This window comes from Cervus elaphus, chromosome 23, assembly GCF_910594005.1.
Source record: "Cervus elaphus chromosome 23, mCerEla1.1, whole genome shotgun sequence".
NCBI classification, from domain to species: domain Eukaryota; kingdom Metazoa; phylum Chordata; class Mammalia; order Artiodactyla; family Cervidae; genus Cervus; species Cervus elaphus.
Genome location: NC_057837.1, coordinates 31,717,301 through 31,729,522, shown reverse-complemented (window position 1 = coordinate 31,729,522; position 12,222 = coordinate 31,717,301). Strand labels below are relative to the sequence as shown.

At 39.9% G+C, this 12,222-nt stretch overlaps 1 protein-coding gene across 4 annotated transcripts in view; it reads left to right on the top strand.

The window, feature by feature from the left end:
* Nucleotides 1-12,222, top strand: part of CUBN (cubilin) — a 279,652-nt gene that overhangs the window by 208,290 nt on the left and 59,140 nt on the right. For all 4 annotated transcript variants that reach the window (XM_043882924.1, XM_043882921.1, XM_043882920.1 and 1 more), the window contains 7 exons: nt 1,587-1,758; nt 2,850-3,056; nt 3,604-3,753; nt 4,816-4,937; nt 5,505-5,730; nt 7,634-7,821; nt 11,015-11,171. In XM_043882924.1, coding sequence (XP_043738859.1) covers nt 1,587-1,758; nt 2,850-3,056; nt 3,604-3,753; nt 4,816-4,937; nt 5,505-5,730; nt 7,634-7,821; nt 11,015-11,171 — 1,222 coding nt within the window. The remainder of the gene's footprint in view (nt 1-1,586; nt 1,759-2,849; nt 3,057-3,603; nt 3,754-4,815; nt 4,938-5,504; nt 5,731-7,633; nt 7,822-11,014; nt 11,172-12,222) is intronic.

Below are 12,222 nucleotides of genomic sequence, written 5' to 3'. Positions count from 1 at the left end.
AGACAGGCTGCCTGTCTCACGCTGTGCCCAGATGAAGTGGGAAAGCCACACCATCCCATGTGCAAAACAATGAGCCAAATGCCCCATTGTATTCCTGCTTTTAGCGCATTTTTTGTCCTGAATTTCACATACCTACTTCTTACCCCACTGTTTTCCAAGAGTTTTAGTTTCTCAGTTCAAAGAGGAGTAGAGGAGGAATGTGGAAACAGCCCTCTTGTTCCTCCTAAAAGCAGGGGTTTGCATGATAAATGATGCCTCACAATTCTTAGTCACTGTGATTTTACACTCAGGGCAGATGCTGGGGAGACACAAGGGCCATTGATCATAGTTTTGCACATATTATCCTTGTAGTTGCAAATAATCCCTTTTGATTCTGGCAATGTGTTGCCCATTCCTGTTTTTAGAATTATTGAAATACTTCTCTCCTGTTTCCTATGCATTATTTCGTGGTTTGGAATCAGAGGCATAATTTGAATCCCAATTTTATTATTACTGGCTCTTTTAAACTGCGCCAAGTGGCATAATCTTTCTGAATTCTGGTGTCTTAACCTGGAAAACAGGGGTAATATAGTATGTCTGAGAGGTTAGTTTGCTAATTTGATAAGGTAATCCAAGTGGGTTATTAGTAGAGTCTGGCGTGTTGTTTGTGCTCAGTAAATGATAAGAAATGTTGGGTCCATTCCTATGAGCTGGAAGACACTTTAAACCAGAAGCCCCCAAAGAGCTACATTTAATGGTCAATTACAGTAGACAGAAAAGCATACAGCTTTTGTATGGAATACAGTATCCACCTCCGTAGCTCTCAATGTCATATTCAGCCTCATTATTCCTAACTGTAAGCCATTCCAATCCTTTTTAAAAACAGAACTGTCACTCACTCCCTCATTTACTGTTTAGTTCCTTCTAGATCTTTCTTGAGCTATCCTAGATATCCACTTGGTTTTGGACAGAAGTAGAAGAATATTTTGCCAATTATCATAACCATGTGCATAACTGGAGCTGTTTAATATTTTGGAGTCCACAATACTCAAATCCATTTTTAAAAGTTCAAACTTGTAAGAAAGTTGAAGCTTTGAATGCGTAAGTAATTAGGAAAGAACTATTATATTGAGATTGATTTTTTAAAAATCGCTTTTCAAGGCATTTAAAAATATTTGAGTTCTTCTAGACTTCAGTTCATCAGAGACTAATGTTTAAACCCTCTTTGCCGATGTCAAAGGTCCTGATGCATTGCTAAGAAAAACTGCTCCCCAGTGAACTCTGTGAACGAAGCCGTAAGCATGTTGGCATAGCTGCTTTACATTTCGAGCACAGTTTCCTGTTGCAAAGAGCATAGCGGTTTTTTGCTTGTCACTATGTGGCAGGAGGGCATGACTGCATTTTTGTGCAGTGACCCTGAGGGCACAAAATGCGCTGCGGGTGATGCAGTGGCTTGTGACCCTGGGTCAAGTGCCCATATTGTGAAATAATTCATTTTAGCTCAGAGTTTCCTTAGAAGGAAGCATGTCTAGGCTGGGAACATAAACTCCTAGGAAATACTCAATAAGATGGGCTATGTCTAAAGGTTAAACTGTTTTTTCCAACAGGTATTTAATGGCATTAGAAGTAACTCACCCCAGCTGGAGAAACTGTGCAGTAGCGTTAATGGCAGCAATGAGATCGAATCTTCAGGAAATACAATGAAGGTCATTTATTTCACAGATGGGTCCAGGCCGTACGGCGGCTTCACTGCCTCCTACACATCCAGTGAAGATGCAGGTAATAGCAGCTGCTGAGAATACACCTGTGTCACCGTCTACATGGCAAGTGACCTGCAGCTGCTGCCAACAGCAGCGGCGTCATCCATGTCCCCCTCAGAGATCAAGGTTACACCTAGAATCTTCCATGAAAGACAAACCTAGCCAGATAGAAAACCCAACCAAAAAGCCCAGAAACAAAAGACAAAAACTTCTAGTTTTGGAAAGAAAACTGCTATTGCGAATTAGAAAAGTTAAAAAAAATGCTGTTAGAAGAGCTTCTAGCTGAGTTCCACGCAGTGTCACCATTACGGACGACTGCCAGTCCCTCAGCCCTTGGGCAGTTCTCTGTCCTGAAGAAGGACAGAGAACTCTTGGAAGGTAGCTTACCCCCAGAGGGTAACTAATGCAACTGAAGACAGATTGTATTGTTCCTTAGTCCTCCATCTATCAGATATAGACTTCCAGCATACATGAATGTAGGGTTCACGTACGATATGGGATATTTAAAATTAAGCAAGATAATGGCCTTTCTACTGTAAATATCCTCCTACTTTCTGGATTGGTGTTATTATCTAAGAACTTTAAACTTTAGGAAGAGTGGAATTGAATATTTTTTTAAAAAACCCTTTATTGCATTGATACAAAGAATATTCATTCCCTTTTAAAAGGAGCAAATTCATTGCAATGCCAGTGTTAAATATTATCTCTTTTATTCAATTAAATTCTCAGGTCAAGTGGAGGATTCCTAATCAGAAGCCATCAGGGCCACCATTATATTTGGATATTACTTTAAATGAAATATTAGTGAACAGTGGGCTCATATTAGAAGATACTGACTTAGCCAAACCTCACTCACCTAATCTACACCTTCAGGGAAATAAAGGAGTTGCTTATTTTTGTGCATCTTTCTTTCTAAACCCACGGAAACAACTTCTGTAGTTGGTGTGATGAGCCAGCCCTTTAACCACAACCCTGACTTCATCTGGAAAAACAAATCAAGGCAATAAAAAAAAAGACTGCTGTGGTTATTATAGATATTTTTTCTGTCACATGTTTATCTTCTATGGCCTGAGTCTGACAACTAGTCTTTTTTGCCTTCTGTTTCCTCAGTGTGCGGTGGGTCCCTTACAAGTTTCCCTGAAGGAAACTTTACTTCTCCTGGCTATGACGGAGTCAGTAATTATTCAAGAAACCTAAACTGCGAATGGACGCTCAGCAACCCCAATCAGGGCAACTCCTCCATTTACATTCATTTTGAGGATTTTTATCTAGAAAGTCACCAAGACTGTCAATCTGATGTCCTTGAGTTCCGAGTGGGTAAGTCCAATCAAGGAACATGTTTTCCCATTCATATCTACAACTTTCTCCTTTTGCCTGGAGTCCAGTGACCTCCCAATGAAGAAAGTCAAGGACTGCAATGTACGTATGTAGGGTCCAGAAGAACACTGTTCAGACAAAACCATCATTCTGCATGTGTCCAGCTGAGGACAATAGCTCCCATAAACGGAATGAGATGGATCAGTGTTGACAGCTAGATCCTAGGTTTTAAAGTTTTTTACCAATTGTGTCTCTGTTTAAATATATGCTAAAAAATAATTATGAAAACATGAATTGGAACAAAATGGTGCCTAGGATATAGAGGTCCATACCGAAAAAAGCATTCTTTTTCACCATGAGGCACTCTTTCCTTTGTAGTCGAGAAAGATAGAGGATTTGTGAAATGTCTGCTGCTAAACCAGAATTTAAATGTGCATCAGTGAATAGCTTGAAATTTTTATTATTATTATTATTTATTCTGATTGAATTTGTTGAATATATTTTTCAAAAGTTATATAAATGACACTTGGTGCATTGTTCTGCTCAGGTAATGCTGATGGGCTTCTGATATGGAGACTTTGTGGATCTTCAAAACCTAGAATGCCATTGGTTATACCTTATCCACAGGTATGGATACACTTTGTCACCAATGAGCGTGTAGAACATGTTGGATTCCATGCACAGTATTCTTTTACAGGTAAGACTGATGATAAGCTCTCCAACTCTAGTGATAAAACAATACATAAATTTTTAAATGATATTTTCCAGAAAGATCTCACATATATTTTGTTAGATTTATTTCTAGGTTTATTTGTTGGTTTTGTTGGTAATGTCAATCAGACATTTTTATTTATACTTTCTACCCAGTTCTTTTTTTTCTAGACAACTCAAAATAATATTTTAATTGGTATAACAATTAAACAGAAAATGAGCAAGGATATATAAGGCCTGAACAACCAACTTAACCTGACATCTACAGAACACTTCCAGCAACAACAGTGGAATACACATTCTTTTCAAGTGCACGTGTAACATTCTCCAGTGCAGACAATATAGCCAGTTCTTATAAGTAGACAGTTGACTGGGGAAAGGAGTGAGATTTCTTATCCACTCAGTCAGCCAGGTTGCCAACTGGTTCTTCATCATATTGAAAGAAAAGAGTCAGACATCTGGAAGCATTATTATTTCTGTGGAACATCATACCATACTATGCTTTCAAAATGTATTTTTGTAAATTAGAAAATTTTTTCTAACTTTTTCAACTTTCTGTGCTAATGTACACCTTTATAGCTGACTATAATACATGTGTTTATTGTCAAATGACAAACTGTTTAGTTATGGTACTGGTCATATTCTTCAAGCATACATGTGTTTTCATGGGCCGAATTTTTTCAAGAAAGCCAATATTCTTTACATTGTCCCTAGTGCATTTATTGTCAGGTGCATTTATTCTATACTCATCCAAGTTTTGCCATTTTTGGTTCATACAATCTTCCTTCTCCTTTGTATCAAACTTGAGCCCACCCTCATTATGTGATTACATTTAATTAACACTATATAAGATTCTTTTTATTTCTAATCTTCCATCTTTTTACTTTCAGTTTTACATTGCTTTCATCTAATTTCATCTATTTATCCATTTATTGCCCTTTTTAAAAAATCATAAAGTATGATGGCTATAAGTAGTATTTACTTTGACTTTACAGAATTTTGCAGGTTTTTTCCTATCTTATTGAGAAGTTTACAAATCTAATTTCAGACTGCGGTGGAATACAGATAGGTGACAGTGGAGTGATCTCAAGCCCCAACTATCCAGCTGCCTACGACAGCTTGACCCACTGTTCTTGGCTATTGGAAGCCCCACAAGGCCACACCATCAATGTGAGTACTGACGAGTGGGTGAAATATCGATACTTCTGAAACTGTACAACAAAAGTACTGTGTCCTGGAAGGAGACAGAGTTTTTTTCTTTTTTTTTTTTTAATAAGCAAGTGATTAGAATAGACTTAAATCCTGCCATCAAATCATCTTCTCCCTAAAATTCTCTGATTGGAGTACATACATTGGCATCTACACATTTACAGTTAATGAAGGATGAAATATATTCCATTCTTTTTCAAGCACAGGAGAAGCTCTCTGTAGAAGACCATTCTCCATCTGGAATAGAGATGCTTTCATGTTCTTGATATAAGTTGCCATCCCAGTCCAGGGGACTGAATATGACCCTAATTGACTCCCATTCTGGGAGAAATATTCACTCTCAAAATTTCCAAGAGAAACTTCAATAAGAAAAAGTAGAGAAGGGCAAGGAGAATGAAATAAGATATGTAAATACAAAATTACATAAATTAAAATGAAAGGATGCAGAAGGACTTCAGTCTAACTCTACATAGACAGGCTCATTTACAACTCAGAGTGTTTTCTCACTTCTTCTCTTTTCTCCTGCAGCTGACATTCCGTGATTTTGACATTGAAGCCCATGAAAACTGTGCCTGGGACTCGATCACTGTGAGGAACGGTGGTTCTCCTGGATCACCCATCATAGGGCACTACTGTGGAACTTTAAACCCAGGGACGATCCAGTCAGGTTCCAACCAGCTGGTGGTGATTTTTAATACAGACCATTCGATACAACACGGTGGATTTTATGCTACATGGAGCTCAGAGACTTTAGGTAAAAGAAATACTGTCTGTACTTACTTTTATCATCAATGTAGTTTTAAAATTTACTAACGAATCCAACAAGTCTATATTTTGTACTCCGTCAGACTCAATTCTAAATTTTTACACTACACATGTCATCTCATGTAACAGCCTTCTAAGGAAGACACACTATCGATTCACATTTTCTCCACTTGCATGGGTGGAAGCAGGATAAATGGGTTGATAATCTGCCCAAGTCATGTAGCTGATAATCAGAAGACTTGAGATTTGAGTAAAGACAGCAGAGCCCAGAAACTTTTTGATTTAAGTACTTCCACCATGTTGCCTCCATCGGCAAAAGGCCATGGCACAGCTTGGGAATCACAAGTAATAGAAAATATGTGCTGGAATCACAAGTAGTTTAAAGGATTTTGAGCTTGGAGGCAGGATGCAGAGTGGTGAGTTGAGGGCAGTAAAAGCCGTCATCCACGTCCTGAAGATCTCCTGGAAAAGGAAATGGCAACCCACTCTACTATTCTTGCTTGATGAATCCCATGGACAGAGGAGCCTGGTGGGCTACAGTCTCTGGGGTCGCAAGTGTCGGACACAACTTAGAGACTAAACCACCAACACCACATCCTGAAGAGCTTTGGCTTCTGAATTACCCCTCAGGCAATGGGGAGCTAGTTGAAGAGTTTTGAGCAGCAAAGTGACAAGATAACATTTGTGATTTAGAATGAATGCTCTGTACAGGGCAAAACATAACAGATCTGGTTTCAAAAGATTAATTGTTGTACCGGCAAACTATGAACTTCATGGAAATCCCCAGAAAATGTAAGACTTGCATTGGATACTTTTGTTAGGATCCCATCATAGCCTTGCAATATGACAGAGGACAGTTATTTCTAGAAGAGTCAGGGGGAGGGGAGGGTGATTAGGAAGCTCTTTGTGGAAAAGAGCTTTGATTCAAACTGTCCCTTATTAACCCACTGGTTGCTGTTGGACTTGGAAGGGTATTTGAGATGAACCCCCTGGTTTCCCAAGGGTTTAAAAGCAAAAGATACAAAGAAAACTCTTAACTTCATTTTGTTTTAAGTTCACATATTTTGCTTTTGTTGTCTCTTAAGAACATATTTTTTTCCATTTATTTTTATTAGTTGGAGGCTAATTACTTTACAATATTGTAGTGGTTTTTGCCATACAGTGACATGAATCAGCCATGGATTTACATGTGTTCCCCATCCCGATCCACCCTCCTGCTTCCCTCTCCATCCCATCCCTCTGGGTCTTCCCAGTGCACCAGCCCTGAGCACTTGTCTCATACATTAAGAACATATTTTAATATTACAAAATAATCCTAGATTTTTCTTTCTTTAATCCCTGTAATTTAATTTTCATCCATTGACATTTCAGTGTGAATGAGCCAGGTTGCATAATGGAAAGTTTTCCCCTCCTCAAAATCATTTTCTCCTGTTTATGTTAGATTAAAATGACATGTTATGTATGTATGTTAGAGTAAAATTGCAAATGAATATAGACTTGTACTCTCATGTGTTAGTGGCAGTAAAAAACAAAGCTTGAGATTGTTGGGCCACAAATATTAATACACCAGAGCCTCAAGGGGAGTAAAAATTCTTGCTCTTGTTTGATGATAGAGTGGAAGTCTGTTCTCTTTTTGGCATGGATTAATGGGATCAGGTGAGTTCAGTCCAGGGGTAACCAAACAGTGACACCTGAAGGTCTCTGTGACTTCACTGACCCTACATTTGCTGAGAGTCCTTGCTGTGGACCTGCTCCGAGGGTCAGAGACTCATATGTAAGGAGAGATGCACTGAAATCTCATTTAGAAACGTGTCTTCTCCAGAAGCCTTGGGCTTACCAAAATTGTTATATTCTTCACAAGGTGACGACTGTTTCCATGACAATTCTTTCAGGCTGTGGTGGAGTACTTCATTTGAACAGTGGTACAATCAGGTCCCCTCACTGGCCTCAGAATTTCCCCGAGAACAGCAGATGCTCCTGGACAGTCGTTACACACCAAAGTAAACACTTGGAGATCAGCTTTGACAACAACTTCCTCATCCCCAGTGGGGATGGACAGTGTCAGAACAGCTTTGTGAAGGTCAGTGTGCTTGTGTATTTAATTGGAGCCAAGCCGGTTTCAGGAACGTAAACGTTTAGACTAGAAATGACTCATTGCTCTCAAAGTAGGAGAAGGACAATTTCACTGCTTGGATTTCTTGAATGAAAAAGTGAGAAACATCAACCACTGGGAGTTTAAAAAAATGCTTTTTTGCATCTTATATGTTCTGTCTCTGAGGGCCTGTCCACCTTTTAGTGGAAAGAACATTGGCGTGGACTCCACCTCCCTTGCATTTACCGCCTGCATGTTCCTCTCTGAGCCAATTAAACATTTGGGCTTTAAATCACTCAACTGTAAAATGAAGAGAATAATTCCTACTTTAGTAGGAATGTTTTTAGCATTAGAGGTAATATGATACAATAACATAAATAGTACTCAGTACTTGGAATATAAAAACTACTCAATGAGTAGAAGTGGCAGCTCTGGGGAGCCTTGGAGTTGGAGCTGCTCAGTATCTTGAAGGTGATGGTACAGTAAGTCCCCTATGTATGAATGAGTTCCATCCAAAGAGTGTGTTTATAGGTCCAGTTTGTTCATTCCGTTCAGTGCAGTCACTCAGTCATGTTTGACTCCTCACAACCCCATGGACTGCAGCACGCCGGGCTTCCCTGTCCATCACCAACTCCCGGAGCTTACTCAAGCTCGTGTCCATCGAGTCGGTGATGCCATCCAGCCATCTCATTCTCTGTCGTCCCTTCTCCTCCTGCCTTCCATCTTTCCCAGCATCAGGGTCTTTTCCAGCGAGTCAGCTCTTCACATCAGGTGGCCAAAGTACTGGAGTTTCAGCTTCAGCATCAGTCCTTCCAATGAATATTCAGGACTGATTTCCTTTAGGATGGACTGGTTTGATATCCTTGCAGCCCAAGGGACTATCAAGAGTCTTCTCCAGCACCACAGTTCAAAAGCATCAATTCTTCAATGCTTACTGGACCATAAAGGAAGTTGAGCGCCGAAGAATTTCTTTATTAGTCCAACAGTTAGCCTAGGTACCCAGCTAATACAATTGGCTATATAGTACTGTCATGTATTAGGTTTATAATACTTTTCACACAAATAATACATAAAAAACAAACACACAAAAAAAACATCTTTAAAGCAGAGACATTACTTTGCCAAAAAAGGTCCATCTAGTCAAGGCTGTAGTTTTTCCAGTTGTCATGTATGGATGTGAGAATTGGAAGACCTGACTCATTTGAAAAGACCCTGATGCTAGGAAAGATTGAAGGCGGGAGGAGAAGGGGACAACAGAGGATGAGATGGTTGGATGGCATCACTGACTCAATGGACATGAGTTTGGGTAAACTCTGGGAGCTGGTGATGGACAGGGAGGCCTGGCATGCTGCAGTCCATGGGATCAGACATGACTGAGCGACTGAACTGAACTGAACTGAACTTTACAGTACAGTACCTTGAAAAGTACAGTAGTTCCAACTACATCACTGCTGCTTTTATGCTTGCTTCTGGACATCCTGGACTTGAAATAAAGATACTGCACTACCGTACTCTCTATAGTACTGTACAGTAAAATACATGAAACCACAACCACTGTAGAGGATACAGGCACATGACAAGGTATACCAGACATGTGAACTGACGTACGTGATTGGACATGTGAACACACATTCACTTCTTTAAAAGTTCACAACTTGAAGCTTCGTGTGTAGGGGACTTACTGTCTAAACTGGTGTATAACCAAATGTATACACACATATGTGTGAATACAAGTGACACTGGGAAATTGAGAAAGATAGGTGGACTGTATCAAGTCCACCTCCTGCTTATGATATTAATGATAGTTTTATGAGATGTCAGTATTAGAGGAAACTGGGAAATGTGTACCAGGGATTCTTCTATGTCTTACAGCTGCATGTGAATCTGCAGGTACTCAATAAACGTATTTTTTTTTAAAAAATCACTTGAGTGATAAAATATCACATGCAGCCAGGCTGAATTGTACAAACCTTAAGAAAAGTCAGAAAGTTTTTGCCAGTTTTGTAACATTTTGTAGATCTAATATTTAAGAGTTCTAGGTCATCGAGCCAATGAAATGAGATCTTGACTGACACAGCAGCAATGAATATTTAATAACTCCTTACCATTATTATCATGATAACACCTATGATCTGGGGCCAAAAGGTAGAGATGTCAGATCCATAATTAATGACTTCAGGAAGGCATAAGCCTTTGAGGATTCTTGAAGTTCCTTATTGAAGAAGTTGAGACGCTTTCATAGAAGTTTTAGCTCTGATCATTTTGCCTTTTCAGTGATGTTTGTAAAAAGAATATATGCAGATCTCTTAGTAAGTCATGTTTATAATTTTACTGAATTAAAAATACACGTAGTACAGAATGTGGCTAGAAAACATCTGTATAGTGTTTCCCTGGATAGTTAAGGGCAGGGAGTGGGAGGACATAAAGGGGATGCTAGGGAAAATGTGGGTGTGCATTTCTTTCCTGATGCTTATTTTGATCTTAGATATTTGGCAGAATATCCTCACTCTTGTTATCAGTAGTTCCAGCCCCAGGCACCTCCCATATCTCATACATGGCAAATATAATCTGACTTCAGTAAGCTGAGTAACAGCAGGATATGCAGTGTTTGAAAATCACTTGAAATGACATGACCTTGAAGAGCTGATAGTAAATCTGTGCTCTGCATTTGGTCTCCCTCACACTTATTCCTCTGGGCCAAGTTGCTAATAGAAATGTCTATAACAGCTTGATGTGTTATGGCTTTGTTCGAGGAACATTCCTGCAAGTGCTAAGTTTAGAATGAGTAATTCAATGTGAAGGAAATGTTAAGTAGTCAAGTAAGACCAATCCAAACCCAATTCCCTTCTTGCCTTCTTGCGCTAGGTAATGCTTAGTTGGGGGTTGGGCAAGTTCAACTAGATCAGGTCAACTAGGAGAAGGCAAGAGGAAATGGCCTAGCTACACAAAAATGAGCAGTTTCCTTGAAAGAGTCAAGAATGGGCTGTGCTAAAAAAACAAAACAAAACAAAAACAGCTTAAATGGTTCGCAAAAGAAAATACTGCAGATGTGCATGGGTTTTATTTACCATTGTGTTTCGGTCTCTATACATCTGAGTGCCCGTCGTGTTCCAGCCTGAGCACATTTAACCGTTGACCAGGGAAAGCTTGGGGCATTAAGTCCTGTTTCTGGCTCTGTTAGGTGTGGGCCGACACTCAGGAGTCCAGCCAGACCCTGTTAGCCACGAGCTGCGGGAACGTGGCCCCGGGGCCCATCACCACGCCCAGAAACGTCTTCACTGCCGTGTTCCAGTCTCAGGAGGCCCCGGCTCAGGGCTTCTCTGCTTCCTTCGTGAGCCGTAAGTAGTACAGAACGAGCGGGTCCTTGAGAGGGCGTGGCTGCCATGGGCAGACCTGGGGAGGTGAGGTCTGCTCCACAGTTGGTCAGAACCCTGGGGATGGGCTTGAGTCAATCAATCACCTGATCCCGAGAGTGCACCCTTCCTTCCAATTCAGTGAGAATGGAACCAGATTCAACCGTAGATCACTAGAGAAATGACGTAGAAGGCCTGAGTGCCACTTGTGAATGTCCGAAATGGACCCTGAAATCCGCAGTGGGGCAGGAATTGAGCTGAAGGCCGTCATTAGTAGCCAATCAGCGCGCCTGGCTCACAGCGCTTACCTGTCTGCATGGGACTCATTTGGGCTATAAAAACACGGGCTTCACCCCAAGTTTGTCTGAATTCAGAATTTCCCTGGCCAGGGACTTACATGTTTTAGTTTCTTAGCCAGATGATTCTCATGCTCAGTCAACCTTGACAGTCACCTTCTTAAGGATTTTCTCTTCCTTCTCTGATGGCCACTCCTACCAGGTAAAATAGTGAGGCGGGGAGTTTTCAAGACTGAGACACAGTGGTGCAGAATTAAAGCCACTATTTACAAACCACTGTTTAGGAAAAAGTTTGATGAAAGGAATTGGAGGAAATAACACAGTGAACAGGTATTCAGACATGAATAAGAGAGTGGTGTAAAGGAATTAATGAAAGGCACCCCAGACCTGATTTTAGGCCTTCACTTGGTTCATTGTATTTGTGTATGTGTGTTACTAACAGTTTAAAAGAATACTGACGTTTTCTATTTATGTTAGGGAGTGTGTGAATTAACTAGTTAGTGGTTATAGAAAAACAAATGTCATTTTATTGGTTAAAAAAAAAAAAAGGTAGTTATCTTTATTTCTAACACCAGAGAATCCCATGAGAAATTGTTAAAGGGTTGGGATTAGTAAATTCAACCATTTTATAAAGCAGGTATTATTTTTACAGCCATATTACAATGGTAATGAGAAGAACATGTTTTTCCATAATATAATACAGTATTTAAAAACTTCAGTTTATTGATCAGGCACTGATC